Source organism: Motacilla alba, chromosome Z (assembly GCF_015832195.1).
Source record: "Motacilla alba alba isolate MOTALB_02 chromosome Z, Motacilla_alba_V1.0_pri, whole genome shotgun sequence".
Taxonomy (NCBI): Eukaryota; Metazoa; Chordata; class Aves; order Passeriformes; family Motacillidae; genus Motacilla; species Motacilla alba.
The window spans coordinates 14,257,794-14,275,654 of NC_052046.1; the positions used below are offsets into that span (position 1 = coordinate 14,257,794).

At 37.5% G+C, this 17,861-nt stretch overlaps 1 protein-coding gene across 4 annotated transcripts in view; it reads left to right on the top strand.

Annotated features, from left to right (window-relative positions):
- The window catches only part of NNT (nicotinamide nucleotide transhydrogenase), a 43,277-nt gene extending 30,716 nt beyond the window's left edge, over nt 1-12,561 (top strand). For all 4 annotated transcript variants that reach the window (XM_038123632.1, XM_038123634.1, XM_038123633.1 and 1 more), the window contains 3 exons: nt 6,965-7,083; nt 8,482-8,597; nt 9,812-12,561. In XM_038123632.1, the coding sequence (XP_037979560.1) occupies nt 6,965-7,083; nt 8,482-8,597; nt 9,812-9,961 (385 nt within the window). In that variant the 3' untranslated portion in view covers nt 9,962-12,561. The remainder of the gene's footprint in view (nt 1-6,964; nt 7,084-8,481; nt 8,598-9,811) is intronic.
- Nucleotides 12,562-17,861: the final 5,300 nt, after the last annotated feature.

Here is a 17,861-nt window from a genome sequence, read left to right on the forward strand (position 1 = left end):
GATTTTGCTGTTGCAGGCAAGACTGCTATTAGAGTTCTTTGAGCATCTCATGAAAGAATTATGGGAGTACATGTCACCAGTCTCATGAATTTAATCTGCTGGAGTGCTTCTCCAAAAAAAAGAGATAATTCTGAGGTTTCCAGTATTGGCCTCAAGTCCTTTCCTCCTTCAGTTTTTTTTGGACCTTATAGATTCTGAAAGTACTGGAAAGCAAACATTATGTCTTTCTTGCTGATTGTTTGAAATTTTGCTTGTTTTGTATTTATGATAACTTAATATTTTAAAATCAATCGAGGCTCAGTTTTCATTTCAAACAAGGTATTTTGGCAGATGCTGGTTAGCCAGACTCATTCTCTGATTTCCATAGGTTTAATTCAATTAGATGGTGACTTCCCTTTGGAATCATTCCTCTAGTAATTAGGGTTTTTTGGTTTTGTTTTTCTTCTTCCACTACTTTTCCAACCTCATTAAAAAGTTGCATGTAAGCTTTTGCAGGGTTTTACAGCATTGTGTTGGGTAACTACAGTAGAGTTCTAGGGTTTAGCATCAATAACTTGTTAGTGTTGAACCAGGATTTTTCAATTTTGCATATAAAATTGCTTTATGGATGTATTTGTGCATACATGAGAAATCAGGGCGTGTGGTGGTGTATTTGCTTTCTGGAGCAGTCTTCACACCTTGATTCTCCGTGTTTAGCAACAGCTCTGTGTGTGTCTAGATCGCATTTGAGGATGCCTTAGTTGTGCAACAAAAAAACCCTTTCATGGCTAATGTGATGACAGTCTTGTATACTTCTGGCTTTCCTTTCAGTGCTTCTGTGGGGGGTTAGCTCTTTTTTGACCAACCTTGGTGAAATAAAAAAAAGAAAACAATTGGTTTTGCCTTTTATGTTGGCTTTGCAGGGGAGAAAAGTGAAAGAGTCCTTGAAATAAATGGCTTATACTTAAAATGAATCAATTTCAGGAAGGGATCATTGCAGTGGTTACCTAGTATTTTAATGAAATAAATCTGTATTTACAGTTTGTGGTAATTCAGGCCTTTCATCACTTTGCTGAGCTCCCATGGTGTTCATTGAGTGCAGCTGTTGTCCTCTGGTTTCAGTAGGCCTGGAGTGCCTCGGGACCCTAATGCACTCACCATCCAGATGCAGTGACACTCTGACACACACGCTGTGGAGGGCTGCCAGCATGGACACAGGATTGCATCAGTCTGTAATGCCCATCGTGTGCCAAGAAAAATTGCGACTGTCATATGGTCTGTTTTTTTGTTTCATGGCTCACCACTGATCCAGAGAAGCTGTTGTTTTAATTTGCTTTGCCTATAGCCATAACATTCTCATTGAAGACCGCAGATTATATAACATTGATGCGTAACCTTTGACTAGGATTTAAATTTAGAAATACAGGAGAGATTTTGGAAACTTTAGACTGTTTTAGTTACTCAGTTGCATAGCTAACATCATCGCTCACTTGAGATGGTCTTGCAGCAGATCACATCTTTAATGCATTAGTAAAGTCACAGAGAAAACTGGATATTACTGAGGCTTGAGTATAGCTTTCCCTTGTCATGGATGGATAAACAACAAAACTTTTTATAGGCTAAATCCCATAGCCCTCTGAATCTATTGGCCTTGGAGAGGAAATGGCTGTTCTACAACTGGTATTGTATTTCTGCAAAGTTAGAAGTAAGTAAATTGTTGAAAGTTCCTGCCTTACTAAAGTTTATCAGCCACATGAAATGTTGTTTTTAGAACCCTGGTTGTGAAATTCTGATTTTTCCTATATAATAAAACTATATTCTGTAGTAATTTTGTATATAGAAACATAATTAAAGTCTAAAACTGTGTGTTCTCAAATATGCAAGGGTTGTTGATGCTCTCCATATCCACATCCAGTTAACTGTCCTAGTTTTTACCACAGTATGACTTTCTTGAGACATTTTCTATCCGTGTGTTTTGTTCTCCTGCATAGTAAGATGTTCTTGATAAGAAAAATGTGCTTTGGTATAGAAGGACTCTTAAAATTATGCTTCGTGTAGACTTTCTAAATAATTACATAGTTAATAAGTTGATTTTCTGGGAATTCATAGTTGAGAGACATGCACATCACCTCTTTAATAGCTTTTCAAAATAGTTGCTAGGAAGTTAGTGTTCTGGTTTGGGGTTTTTTCACCTTTTTAAAGGCAGATATCTTGGAGGACTTGGATTTCTGTCTTTTGATGCTGGAGAATGTAATTACTTTTGAATACATGAAAACAAGAGTTTTCTACATTTTTAAAAATATGGTAGTATTGATTTAGTGTTGTACTTGTATTTTAAAGTATTTTTTATTGATACATCAGTGTTTGAACTCTAATCAAATCTGTTTAGTGTTCTGACTTTTTTTTCCACTCTTTAATTTCTTGTAAGTAATAGAACATGTGCATGAGTATCAGTTACACATTTATCTGCAGATTAATAAATAAGACTGATTACCTAAAACCTTATGGTATCAATTTTAAACCATTGTTTTTGTGGCTCTACAAGAAAATCTAGAAGCATTTTAAAGGATGAGCTGTTAAGATGCTGTCCCAAGCAGTCTTAACACACTGTGTAGCTTACATGCAAGATAGAAATTACTGTCACTGATGAGAGGGAGCGTAAGAACAATGTGTGCTGGTGCAGGTTCCTGGGAAGCTAAGTTATACACAGCATGAAAACACAAACTGTGTACCTGTGTATCAGTTCTTGGTTTGTTGTAATCAACTTTGGTGTGTGGTTCTGAATCATTAATGCTGCACATGAAAGAACAGCTGAAGTCCCATGAGTCTGTTTAGCTCCAGGGCTTTATTGCTGTAGTTAGAACTTTGAAACCATGCAGTGCCTGATAGCTTCTGCAAGGGTGCAGCTGTAACTGTGTTCTCCTGGGGGAGTATTGTAGGTGTGCTGTGGGTTCCAAATGGGTCAGCTCACCTCTGGATGACCTTACTAGGTTTGTGGAAGCAGGGTCTTGTTTTTTGCCTGTATTTGGGTTCTTGGGAAGGCTATTGCAAAGAGCTAAGATCCATCTGCATCTTGCCCCTGCTGTCATAAACCATAGTGGTTGGAAACAGGGAGCCCGTATCAGCCCTTATTTAAGTATGTGTAATTTAGCTGTCCAACTTAATTTAAATTTAACTGACTTGACTGCAGCAGAGCCACCAAGCTTGATCCATGCCATAGGACTGGTTGAGGGGCATGTTGCCTTCAACATGACAGTAGGTCTAAGCTAGCTGGGCTAGCTTGTAACCTACAGTTGTCCATACCTATGTTATACATTATACTCTAAGTCATTCTGCACTGCAACTGTTGCGTGGCAGGATTCAAGATGTGGAATACTTGAACCATGTTCTCTGTTCATATAGTTTGTTGGTGGTTTTTTTTCCCTTCCCATAACTTAGAATAATGGATTCTTGTTTTTACTGAAAACAGAGCTGCAGAGAGGTGTCTAAATAAAGTGAATGAGATGTGAGGGTCTCTGAGTGAAGGCAAACCCTTGGACAAATATGACATTTAAAGTGTTGAGTAAGCTCAGTTAGGCGCCAGGCAGATGTTATTTTGCTCTGCCCAGCTTTGGTATAATGACAGGAACCCTACTCACATTGATGAAGTGATCTTGAAACACTTCTGTACTGGGTTAGGTGCTGCTATTGTGAGACAGCTCTTTCACTATTGATCACTCTTACAAGAATGTTATTTAGCCAGCTGCAATAAAGATATGTAGTGACTTTATGAGCTGTATGAAAAGTAATTTCTATTCCGAGATTTTTCAATCATTTTTCATGCTATAGCTGTCTTTTTGATATTACTGACTTTGTACTACTTCAGCCACCTTCAGTCCTTTCTATCCCCCTCAACTCCAGATGAAGTGTTTTCTGTGCTGAAAGTGCTAGATGTGTGTATGTCAAGAGTTTTAGATATTTAGTCTAAATTTAAAATAAAAATCTGCACTTTCTGTATTACTTTAAAAAGTTCAAAACATAAACTTGTGTGCTGCGTTGTCTTTATAAAACTAAAAGGTATTCAGTAGAGGCTGGTTAAAAGAGTTGAATATCCTTGCCTCAAGCTGTTTACCTATGAAGTGTGAGTAGCAAGGTGATGTACACTTACTTCAGTATTTGAAAACTGTTGGTGGTAAGCAAGCCCCACATTATATTGTCAAGGTCAAAAGAAAAAATTATTGTTGAATTCTGTGTTTCAGTGAAATACCAGAATAATGTTTCAAGTCAAACACAACATGGCTGTGACTATGTGTTGTGGTTTAAGATTTCTTCTTGATTTACAAACAAACCAACCAACCTAAGGGAGTTCCTGCATTACTGATGACAAAAGAATATCAAAGAAACTTTGCAATTTTTCACTTGAAAGCATTTTTGCCATAAGACATGTTTCCCTTTTAAAATAATTTGTGTTAAATATTTGAATATGAATGAGGTTCATGTTTTGAACATCTGAGACATATATAACAAAATGTTCATGCTAAAATGCACATAGCTTTGAAGAACTGCTGCTGTTGTGAGTTGGAGGCAAGATTGTTGTTTTTATTAGACATGTTATGAGCCATCAAGGATTTTCAGTATTTATTTTGCACGGTTACCTGAATTCTGAATCCCAGTTTCTACTGGATAGGCTGATTTCACTCCGGAGGTGTGTAAGTGTTACCTTTTGACATAATGAGAGTCTAAGAGAAGCTATAATTTTAGATGATTCTTTTTAACATTCTTGCACATCCAATTTCAAGTAGTACTGGCAAGCTACTGTCATATTTGGTTAACAGACTCTTACAAGCAGACTTTTGGGAGTCACTTCAATATTTGTCCAAAAAAGCTTTTGTATGAGCAGCTTTCTCAATTTGAATACACAGTATGTGGTTTCAAGCAGAGTCTGTCAGAAGTCTCTAACTACTGATGGTTCATGCCATAACTCTTCCTGTATGAAGATAATTTGTCCCTTTCTTTTCTTCTTTCCTTGCCTCTTGCCAGGAATGGCGAAGTCAAAGGTGAAATTCATTCTATTGGCAGCTTAAATTTTGGCTTTCCAGCCCTTGAAATATGATTGTATGTGTATATAGTACTTAATAGAAACCTCACGAGTATTTTGTTTTGTGTATTGCCAAAGCAGCTTTGGTCACAAAGGCACTCAAATAATTTTATTAGACGCAAAAGAGAATTTTGTAGGAAAATCTATTTTCACTGCCAGAGGAGTGATGAGTTTTCTCAAGGGTACTTCAGAATAAAAGTTCTCCTACTGTACTGTTAGTGATCAAATTTGCTATACTTAAGATCTATCTGCAGTACTACACATGGCTTGTGTTACTGAGTTAGTGGTGTGAAACATAAGCTGTTAGTAATTTGTGCTGTATGTTTGCTCTCCTTCTGAATCTAGGTATTAGCCTTTGCAACAGGGTCCCAAATGTTTACTAGATGAATATAATCTATTCCCGTTCTTCTTTGAAAGCGTTCCTTTTAAAACTAGCTTTTATCCTACTCTTCGACCTAGAGCTTTAAGTTGTATTATCTAGTATTATGTGGATTAATCATATGTCCTTAATTTTGTTGCTGGAATTCCAATTGTCTCATGTTTTATTGTATAAATGTTGCCTTGATGATGGAGTGCTCAGTTGCCCATTTAAGGATGTATTTGTACTGTCTTCAATTCACAAGTGATCTGTGTTGATTGGACTGTGACTTGCGGTCTGTCAGTCATTCCCATTGCAGTAGAGTTGAAAATAGAAGTATATGACAATCCATCTGTCATGGCAAGTTGATTTATTAGTAATTCTCTCCTTTCTGAAGAATTCTGAATTACTTTCATTGAATTCCTGACTTACTTGGATTTCTGCTCAGAAATTTCTCTTCCAAAATCCAATAATTCAAAAACCAAATTCAAAATAATTCAAGTTTTTTCTTGACTATTTTCCTTCTCTTCCAAAGTATCTGTAGACTTCTGAATTAAACATTATCTTCAGCCCCAAAGAATGTTAATCTGAGGCACTTCTGGTGTGCATGAGTCAGCTTTCTGTCTGGTGAAAGCTTCGGAGATGGAAAGACAGAAAGTGCACATGACAGTGGGCATGGATATGCTTTGCTTGTAAGGGCCAGTAGATGATCAGAAGAGTACCAACAGGAAACAGATTTGCTTCTAACCAAATACGTCTTTGGTGATTGCAGCTAAACCAGTTTAACATCTCCATTCTGGCTTTTTCAGGTTTTTACTCTTAGGGAAATGCGTACATACCTGGGCACTCCAGGTCTGTTGGTCTGTCTGAGGTTTTAGTAACTCATGAGCAGTGTATTCTCTCGAAGTTGTTTTTGAGCTGTTCTGAAAACATTTAAAAAAAAATGTTTATGCTTAAATTGTTACAGTTTCTTAGCTCTTTTTACTCCCCATACTTTTTTTTGGTCCCCTTTTCATTTCCTCCTAAGGTCAATCCTGAGAAGAAAGTGGCATGTAAACCTAATTCAGCTAGGCATTCTCTTGTGCTTGAAGTCTTATGCTGTTAATTTTTCTGTTGAATTGAAAGTGTTCATACAAGTTTTTCTTGTACATACTCTAGACATACCTGAGTCAATAAAGTCATTTGTTAAGGGCATCTCTAGGTCTAGGAGTAGTTTTGCTTCAGAAAGGTGGCATGGTCTCTTGCATTTTTCATGGCAATTTTATTTAGTCTGTGGTGTTTTCAGTGATGTAAAGGACCTGACAAACATATTAATGTGGATGGTAGTTTTGGAGTTAAAATGGTGGTTTGTAGAAGTCCAAAAGAATCTGTCACAAGGTTTGAAATATGGTACTGCTTGGAAGGTGAATTTTTAAAGTTTAACAGTTTCATTTTATTAATTGCCATTTGTTCATACTTAAGAATTTCTCAGCCTTCTAAATCACAGGTGACAATTTTAATGTATAAAACACAGTAGTCCAAACTTATTAATGGGGTTTCTTCCCTTTTAGGTTTGGTATTCACCCTGTGGCTGGCCGTATGCCTGGTCAGCTGAACGTTCTGCTAGCAGAAGCTGGTGTTCCCTATGATATTGTACTGGAAATGGATGAAATCAACGAAGACTTCCCAGGTTAGCACGTGAGCCATAAGCTTCCAGTAGATTGGATGATTTATTTGATTCTGTTTTTGCACTGCACAGGGATTTTAATAATAGAAAGTCAAGAAGTCAAGCCATTCAGTTTCTCTTTGTAGAGGACTAGAGGTTGTGGGGTTTCACCCCCGGATTGGGATGACCCCGAAAGATGGAAAAGTCCCTCCTCCAACCCGTGCCTTCGAAGAAAGACTCAGTAGTCTTCTGTTGTCTGTTCTCAAGGTTGTTTATTGTTGGTTATCTACAAGATTCTTCTCCCTGAACTGCTGTGGCCCGTTCAGCAGCTCAGACAAAGGCACTCTCTGCCCTCCCAGGGGGCTGGTGCTATCTTTTATATCATATATTACGTACTACATGTTTATGCTTTTTCTCCAATGCCTACTATCTATATTGAATGGTGACTTTCTACTCTAAACCAATCTGTGAGTGCCAACACCACCAAAGACATGGAGGTTAGGAAGGAGAAAGAAAGAGGACAGGGCACACCCAAGTCCCTCCATCTTAGAACTCCTGACCCCCATGTACAAAACTTGGACCCCTGCGTACAAGGCTTAAAACCCCCCTGTACAGCACTCAGAAATCCTACCCTTTACTTCGTGACTACTTCTACTACAATATCTAAACTTTTGTGACTTCTTGTTCTTCCTGCAAAGTTGGTAAACTGTTCCATGGGTCAGATTCAAAGCCACAGGGGTTTCTGGCTGCATGCCAGGGTCTCAGATGCTTTTGACCTGGGTCTGGAACATCCGAGAATGTCTGTGGGACATTCTGAGTTCCGACAAGAGGTCTTTTTTGGGGGAGGAGGTAGAGTGAGATCTTTTTAATTGTAGCCGTGAAGTAAATGGCAAATGCTGTATCTTTATTATCTCTGTTACTGCCCTGTCCTTGCAGAGGAAAATTATTATTACTTCTTTATGCCAGTTATTGTGGATGACTTGACCCTGTCATGTGCTGCAAACCTGTACAGCATTGTACTGGCAACTTCTTGCTTTTTTGCATCTTTATTTAAAAGGCAGAAGGTTGCTGCTAAAGGTTTTTCAGAAGAATATTCAAGAGAAAAGCCAAGCACAAAAAAAATTTGAAAGTGATGTGTGTATTCAACCACATTTAAATATCAACCACATTTAAAAAGTTTTAAATTTTGTGTGGCGGGGTGGTCTAATGAGTCCCTTGGAATTGGATTGTGAACTTGTGTAATTTGTTAGAGGTAGCTGGCAGCACATTTGAACTTTCACATATGATTTGCCTGAGAAGTTTGTAAAATACTTGTGTGCATGCTTAGCCATTAGGGGTCCTTCTGCCTAGAATGTGGATCAGCCTCAGTGTTTCAATTTCAGATAATTTTTCATCAGTGTTATTTTCTTTGTCTTTCTGCAGAGACCGACTTGGTCCTTGTAATTGGTGCAAATGATACAGTTAATTCAGCAGCTCAGGAGGATCCAAACTCTATCATAGCTGGAATGCCAGTTCTTGAGGTCTGGAAGTCCAAACAGGTGAGACTAATGAAGTTGAATTATCACCTACCTTTAGCAAGCTTTTAAAAACATGGTTTGTAGGATAAGCTAACAGGATTCTTCCAGTATTCTGGTTTCCACAAGAAGCTTTTCTCCAAGTTGTCCAACAAAATGGTCAGTGCTTTGCAAGTGTGATGCTCTGTTCATGATTTTAGAATTGTCATCAAGTGCTTTAGTGAGACCAATGATGACTGCAATAGAAAAGATCAATTAGAGTGCTTCTACTAGAATGTGATTAGAATAAATGGTGGTCTGCTTACATCCACAGCCCTGAAACATTTCTGTACTAATACCTCTTTTGTTAAGTTTGTAGTTGACAATTTTAATACTGAGGTGGAAATACAGAAATGAATAATATGCTTGAATAAAATAATAAATAATAATTAAAAACCAACAAACATCCCCCCAAAAAACCCAAACAAAACCCCCAAAAATGCATGGCTGAGTTAAGTAGAGTGCTTCGACGTCCAAACTGAACCAACAGTGTAGTTACCTTAACAGTTTTGCTCTTATCTAAAGTACATATACTTGTGTTTCCTTGATGTGAAATCCTTGATACTTTGTTCTGGATGCAGTCCTGGCCTCTGTTGTTCTGTGGGTTATTCATTCAAGTACTCAGTCACAGGCATATCCATTTATCAGCAGTGTGTGTAGTTATATATTGCAATTTGAGAAATAAAAATGGACTCTGCTGAAATTGCCACGATTTACTAATTGGACACTTAATAGGTAAAACTGGCTGATTTTTTTTTAATGTTCTATGTATGAAGTAATATAGATGAATAGTAAAGAGACTGTTGCACCAAGTATTGATGTAAACACTTACCTGAATTTTGTTGCTATCAGGGAATTGAACACTTCAAAATTAAAGTCTCAAAAACCCTTCAATGTTATGGTCATCAGTGGACATGCTTGCTTTTTTATTACATGTAATAAAGTAAATGCATGTACAATGTCCACAGTCTCTTAATGTGAAATATAGTATTGTTTTTAACAACAAAATGTTTCTGAAATTGATCTGGATATTAATTTATCTGCTATATTTAAATTTTAAATACGTTTTCATAGCCGTGAGCATCCTGTTTTGGTCAGAGGTTTCTCTTTATTTGTGGAGGTTGGTTTTGTGTTGCCTTTGTTTGTGGAAGTGTGATGGCTGTGCTTTGCTGTTTCAAACATGAACTCTTTATGTGCAGGTCATTGTAATGAAGAGATCCCTGGGAGTTGGTTATGCAGCGGTGGACAACCCCATCTTCTACAAGCCCAATACTGCCATGTTGTTGGGAGATGCTAAAAAGACCTGTGATGCCCTGCAGGCCAAAGTCAGGGAATCGTACCAAAGCTAAATACTGATTTATATTCTGCTCATATTTCCGACTACAGTTTTGTCACAGAGGTCACAGAAAATGAGAGGTGGAAGAATCTCTCAATGTCCTAAGGCAGCTGGCTTTTGGAGAAGACTGCATTGACTCCTAGGAGATGTAGTTCGGTCAGGGGATATAGACTTTTATAAAAAGATGGGCAGATTAGCCCTTCAAACTAAATCTCCAATGAGACAATGCATAAAAGAATGAAAATAGGTTTTTTTTAAGGTCAATATTGTGCTGTTACAAGAAGGAACTAATAGCTCATGGCCATCTTTAAGTAGTTACTGACTTCCTCCTCCTTACTGTCTGTACTTCTGTCATGGAAATTCACTAAAAAGTACTGTGCCAAAACTGTATTCAGTCTTATCATCAAAGCTATTTTTTGGCTGGTATGGACAATGCAACTGTTGATTTCATCAAAACTTAAAAATAATTTCAAACAGATGCAAGCAGAAGCAAATCCTTGCATGTCCCTTCGAACTCAGGACATTCTCTGAAATAGATGCCTACATGATTTGAGATCTAAGCATAATGCTCTTTTTCTTTTGGGGATTGTATGGATGCTGTGAATCAGGAACATTTTAGGAAAGTTACTTTTCTTTAAAATACGGTTCCACTTTTTATGGTGCACACTTGTGTTAAATGAAACACAGGATATCAGGCACTTGCCAAGTAGTCTTCAAGTCTGACAAGGAAATGTACATTTACTTGCACTGCTTACCTATTTTAAGCAGCTGCTAAATTCTCCATAATTTCCAGTCGAGGCCTTTTTAAGTGTCTGAGAAAAAGTATAGTCCAATTCTGCACAGGCAGAATGTCTTGCATGCCTGATGCTGTTCACAGAATTTGGACCACAGTGTTTCAGTTTGTTCACTTAGGTTTTGATTGTACTTACTACTTTAGTAGTAGTGATGCTTTCTTAATATTCTTGTGATGCTGAAAAAAACACATTTGAACTCTCACTCTCTATTCTGCTCTTGTGTGATCCCACCTGGATTGCTGTCTTCAGCTCTGGGGGCCCCCAACACAAAAAAGATGTTGACCTGTTGGAACAAGTCCAGAGGAGGCCACTAGGCTGATCACAGGCCCTGAGCACCTCTGCTGTGTACACAGGCTGAGAGAGCTGGGACTGCTCAGCAGGGAGCAGAGAAGGCATCAGTGACACCTTGTAGCACTTTCCAGTACCTAAAAGGGACCCCAGAGAGGGCAGGAGAAGGACTTTTCACATGGACATGCAGTGACAGGAGAGAGGGGAATGGATTCAAACTAAGAGGACAGATTTAGACTAAATGTTAAGAAATTCTTTGCTGTGAATATGGTGAGGCTCTGAGACAGGTTCCCAGAGAAGCTGCGGATTCTCCATCCCTGGAATTGCTCATGACGAAGGCTGTATGGGGCTCTGAGCAATCTTGTCAAATGGAAGGTTCCCTGCCCATGGGGTTCCAATTGCACCTGGATGGTCGTTAAGGTCCCTTACAGCCCAAGCCATTCTATGCTTCTGTATTTAAGATGCTGAAGTTCATTAGAATTTTTTCTAAATAAATAAGCTATTGTTTAGACAGCACAGAAACATACTAAACTAAAAATCCAGTGTTTTGATTGACTTTTCACTAATCTAATTAAAAGCACTGTTTAATTTCCATAATAAGTCCAGCAATTTTACATTATGACATAGATTGCTGTTTCGTTTTTATTCTAGTAAGTATCCTTGACTGAAATTCAAATATTTGCCTAATAACATGGATTTGTCATATTTCCATAATGATATAGCAACTGTTCATGGTGAAAAGGCAAAATAGAAATTGCTGTCCTTGTGTTAGAGAAGACAAACTAATATGAAGAAAGTCTTGAAATTAATCCATCTTGGTCAAGAGAACAAACATTTTTTTATTACACCATGCAAAGAGACCTCATATAAAATACAGCATTTCTTCTTGGCTACCTCTGTTTTTATGTGAAGATCACTTAAAACACAGATTTTGAACAGGTAATACATTAAAAATGTACCAATATACTGCAGATCTATCATTTTTGCAGATCTCTTTTCTATGATTTGACATAAAATTTTTCATGCAAGCACTTATATATTGTATACTGCAGGAAAAGGCTTGTAATTGAATTTTAATTTAAAACACTGTGACAGCTATATTTGAATGTAGCGTGTATGGCTTCTCAATTTCATTGTATTCAACTTTTCCTTCAGGTCTATAAAAATAGGAGGGAAATTGGAGAAGAGGGAAGACAAAGAATTAATTCTCCATCTCCCTCCCAACTAAAAAAAAGGGGATTTGAAGGGATCTAACATGCTAAAGCATTAATTTTTATCTTGTCAAACTTGAAGTATCCAGCTGCAGTATGCATCATGTCTCTGTTCATATATAGGTAATAAAAGATCTAGCTTTTCTTTAAAAAATAGCAGATGGGAAAGGGGGAACCCCTTTTCATTTGTACTTGGAGAAAAACCCCATTTTGTTTCTTTAGATCAGTAGTACCACGGTTCTCTTTAACATGCGCTTTACCGTGAAACACTAGATAATTGCTGAAGTGCTAATAAAAAGTCAGTTATTTTTCTCTGTTGATCACTGTGTTTGTTTTCTTCTGTTGTTTTTCCTGAGTAGTTAACTAGTCCAAGATAACTTTTGAAAGTTAAAAGAATCAAGCTGCCACCAAAGGATGTTGAGATTGAAGGCTGTAGTGAATGGAAATCATAATAAAATTTTTTTTTTCTTTTTTCTTTTCTAATTGCATTGGCTCTTTACATTTTTTCATTCTAGGTATGACTGTCATCTGACCGTAGCAACTTCACTTACCTTTTCTAGTGAGTGAAAATGATTAGACAACTGCGAGTGATTGAACAAAATATGTGTTGCTTCCACTGTTTCTTAGTTATACAAGACTGTTGAGTTGATTGCTGTGATGATTTCAGTTTCTACCTTCAAAGTGAGTGATAAGTGATTAATTTTAGCCATCAGACAGTCTGTTCAGTAATATCACAAGTCTGACATGCAGCTTTCATGTTTTCCTCAAGCTTTGGTGAAGCCCAGACTGGAAGTCTCTTCCAGAGGCTGCAGCCTGGTGTTGGCCCATGAAGTAACCCGTCTTTCCTCTTGATGGAAAAAAGGAAGTACGTACACAGAGCCTGTGGGTTTGTAGTGTGACAGAGGGTAAAGATCTAGCCTATGTCCTGTGGGCCTGACTGCTGCTTTGAAGATTTTCCTCTCTACCCTATCTCCAGCTTCTTATTATTACCCAAGAGGTGTTTGCTCTAGCCTGACTCAAGCAGGCTATGACAATCTGATCAGATCATGGCAAAACAGTGCAGCAAGAATGAGAGTATGCCGGACACTTGTCTCTGTTCAACTGTGGAGCTTTTGCAGTTTGCAGTGTGTGTCCATGACTCAGTAAGAACTTTAACCCTTGCTGTTTGGTTTTTTTTTTTAAATTATTTATTTTAATACAAATTGTTACTGTACTGAAGCTACAGAGAAATTTAGTTTGGAAAGCTCCACTAATTTGGGCCATTTCCCTGCTGAAAACAAATCCAATTTGATTAGATTGGTACAGGCTTTCATTTGAACTTCTTGGTGGAGATGTCAGCCTCCCTGTTGTTACAGTGTTAAATTTTTCCAGTTGGGAACAAATGATTTTTTTTAAAAATTGTAATTGGAATTTCCTTTTCAACTGTAATTAGAATCCTTTACTGGAATTGCCTGCAACCTCAGGAGACCAGTTTGCACAGTTGTCCCAGTCTCCAGCAGCACTTCATACCTTTTAGCAGGCTGATGTGCTCCCCCATCTCTGGATTGCATTAACTGTGTAAGCATCCAGTCCCCCCTGCAATACCCACCTGGTGTTCTTATCTTAGACAAACCACATTGAACATCAGAGGAGGCTGAAAGGGAGGGGATGCGTGGGGGGCAGATGGACTGAAAACAGAACTGAAGCCCAACTATCTTTCATCATTTTTCCACTCTTCTTGAGCCAGAGACTTATTTAGATCTGAAATTAAATTTATAAAATATGGTATTTTGAAGAAAAACACTTCTTAGTTTCTGTACTGAGAAGTATAAATTTTTTTTGTGATGTTAAATTTGCTTTGAAATCTCTTGTAAGTAGGGCAATTTTACTGTTTACAAAATGACAAGGCAGCAAGCATGTAATTCTGATCCATTCAAACAGAGAAACTGGAGACTGAACCTGCTTCTGTATTTAAGTTTGAATAAAACACCCAGCATTTGGAGTTTTATCTGCTTGCTATGTTTTGGATTCTGTTGCAGGACTCTGTTGGAGCACACAAACCTGGATGGTTTTGAAACTAAGCTAGAAGATATATTAGCACCATGAAGGAACATTTAGTCTGTAGGACTTAGATTAGAGGTCATCCATAGTAAACATCCTCAAACAAATAGGAATGGATTTCATATCCTCAGCACAGAAGGCCTTGTTTGCTAGGTTTGTTTCTAGAGTGCCAGTTGAGGTAGTCTTCCAGATGTGGAGTGCATGAAAAACCATCCATTCTAAGGCTCAATTATTTGTAGTAAGTAAACAGAACATTTAAATTCACAGAAACACACAAGATCAAGAGTGTTTTGCACTACCAGCACATGTGAGTTTTTGTGTGAGTTTTTGTGTAAGTTTTCAAATTCTGCAGGAAAACTTTGCAGAAGGGGACTTGAGTAGTAGGAGATCTGAGTCCTCAGTTCTGTACCTAAGAAGGGCAGTTCAAAAACTAATTTCTAAGACTTGCAATGAGTATTGTTCCATCAATATGATTAGTGTGGGGTGGTTTATGAATAAACAAATTACAAATGGTGATAGCTTGCATAATCCAATTGCTCTTCAGCTGCCCAGAGGATATATTGCATTGCTGTTAGGCTGTTGTGATACATGGCTCTTCCTGAGAAGAAAATACATCATTAAATATTTCCATAAATGGAATTAATAATATTTCAAGCTCTAAGTTCTCAAAAAGATGATTTTTTGGCAGCAGAAACAATCCTAAAATACTAATTTAAGGTATTACTTGAGAAATTAAGGGACTAATTTATAGCCCTTATTCCAAGATGATCATCCTAATGACTTCCAAGGAAAGAGTGTTTTCTCCAGTTGAAATGATAGCAAGGAATGTTAGCTAATGGGAAGACAGTGATCAGGAAAAAGTATTAGAGGAAACAACTATTCTGCTTTGTCTTTTTCACTTTTGCCTGGAGACACATTTTCCTTGGGAATGAGTGGGATCATGTTCTTCAACTGAACATATGAAGAGGTAGTTTTGTGTTCTTCCTTTAATTACAGTTCTTCAGTTTTGTTTTACCCCATACACTCCTGGGCTGGATGTATGTCACAGACATATTTTATGAAAATCCTTTTGCCAGGATTTTCTTCTCCTGAGAAGCTGAGGGGCCTCAGAAACAAAATGTAAACAATGACTATCTGCTGCTTTGGAATGCAACAGGTGCATCGTTGATTAGTCCATGTTAGGTGTTTCTACTTGATAACAAATTAATGATGCAGCTGGGTCAGACTCTCTGGTCAGTCGCCTTTGTTATTCATTCCATTCTATTCCTGTCTTGCCTTCTGATGATTCCTTTCTCTCTGTTCTTTTAGTATAGTTTTAGTGTGGCATTTTTAATATAATATATATCCTAATATAATAAACCAGCCTTCTGAAACATGGAGTCAGATTCTGCGTCTCTTCCCTTGTCCTAGCTGCTGGAAAGCTACAGATGTAAGCCTCTACATCACTTTGAAACCTGGCACTTCAGAGTCCAATTTTCTGCACAGCATATATAAATTATATGTTAATGCCCATTTTCACTTGCTTATTAAAGAAATGGCTGTGTAAATTCTACATCATTAATTTTTGAATTCACACCTCTTGACACTTTTTTGAACTCTGTAGACTGTATTTCTACAAAGCAGTTTTAATTGAAAAATTATATAGAAAATTGCTGTTAAACCTAATTTTCCAACTGTTTTTATAATATTGTGTGAACAAGGTGCAAAATATTCTGTTACTTGTTTTGATAAGACAGTCAAAATGGGCCAGAAAAGGGGAAAAGAATTGTGCATCAGAGAATCAAAGGAGTCATGCTGTAAAGATCAAACCTCACATGTAAGTATGGCTTTAAATTAAGGTTATACATGATGCAGTTCTGTTAGATGTGCTAAGGATGACATTTACTAAGTATGATGTTTTGCAATTAGACATGATACTGTGAAAAAGGCCCTGTTTGTCTCCTGATCATTTTTTTTCCTGTCTCTTGTTGACAAAACCCCATAAAACTGGTTATTATCCAACCATTTCCCTATGAAAGGAAGTAACAAAGGAACTGGAGGAAAGAAGGACTGAAGGGGCTTCACACTCAATAAGAAGTGTCTTCTGAAAGAAGATTGAGGTTGAACTCCAGCACAGCATGAAATTGAGTTATTCTATTACATGGTCAGTCTAAGCCATAATTTTAAAAAATCGCTAACCGAAGGGACTAACAGCTAATGAACATAAAAAGCTCAAGCAGATGTTAAAGCTGTCTCATGCAGTAATAACTAGCAGTTGCCTATTCCCCTTATTAAAATATTACAGATGTGGGTAAGAAAAGCCATTTAACTTTCTGATTTTACATTCTCAGAAGCTCATTTTTGTTATGGACCATGGAACAATGAACTTCAGTTTTCAAGAGTTTTATGGTGGATTTGTTGATGCACAGACACAACACAGGAAGTCTCTAATCAACATCAACAATCCTTATTTTCACTATAATTTCATCTCCCAAAATAATAATTGAATGTTAGTTTAGTGAACCATATAATTTGATGTGATTGAATTACATCTGAGTTTTGAAACCTGAAAAAAAGTAAAATATGCCAACAAATGCAATGTGCTATATGTATTGCTATGATTTTCATGTCATATTGCTGGTGCAACACTGACTTGTTTTTTTTAACTTTTCAGAGATATCATAAGCCACGCTTTATACCTGATTAATTTGATCTGTGAAAAGTGTTAAGCTGATCCATGGAGCTACTGCACTTTGGCTGTAGATCTCTGTACCACATTTTTTTCCCCTGCAGGATGACATAGGAAGTAGCATCTGTTGCCTTTTTACTTACTCATTCCATTTTGTGTTCTGTGAGAAATTATCAAGACATTTGGTTCTTAAATGCTAACTCTTTCTGAGGCATTTACTTTCTGTTGTCTACCTCAGGAACTAGTCATCTTGGCAAGTTTTTTGTGGGGTTATTCTTACAGGAAACACTACAGTAGCCCCACCTTACTGCCCTGTATGTCTAACTCTGCTGCCAGTTTTAGAAAAGAGAAGGAGCTTCCCATTTCTTCTGGACCAGCTGTCATGGTTGTTCCTAAAATGTTGGTGCTCATTTGTCTTTACAGTGAGGGTGGCAAGGCACTGGCACAGGTGGTCCCTTATGTTCATTACAGCCTGGGTGGGAGATGACATGAGTGAGAATCTTTTAATGTGGAAACATGCCCTAGTGTATTGTGTTACTTTAGGACTACACAATCTTCATGTTAGACATACGTTGCAATTCCTCAGGTTTGTGAAAATTAATTTTATTAAAAGTTTAGGTAAAACAATATTGGGATGAAGTTTATGTGTCTGAAGACCAAAACACAGTTTGAAAACCTTAGTGTAATAAATGGCATAACACTGCACATAAAAAGTCTTGCTTTGGTTATCCTGCAGATGCGTTGGATTGATCTCCCTAATGAATTACAGTGCATCCCTCTGACTAAGAAGGAGACATCTGAAATTTTATGTCCTTTGCTGATGACATGAGAAATGAGAAAATTTTCAAGAGGGGGTGATCTTGACTGTTGTAACAGTCAATTCTCTTTCACTCTATTCAGGGACCAGTTCTG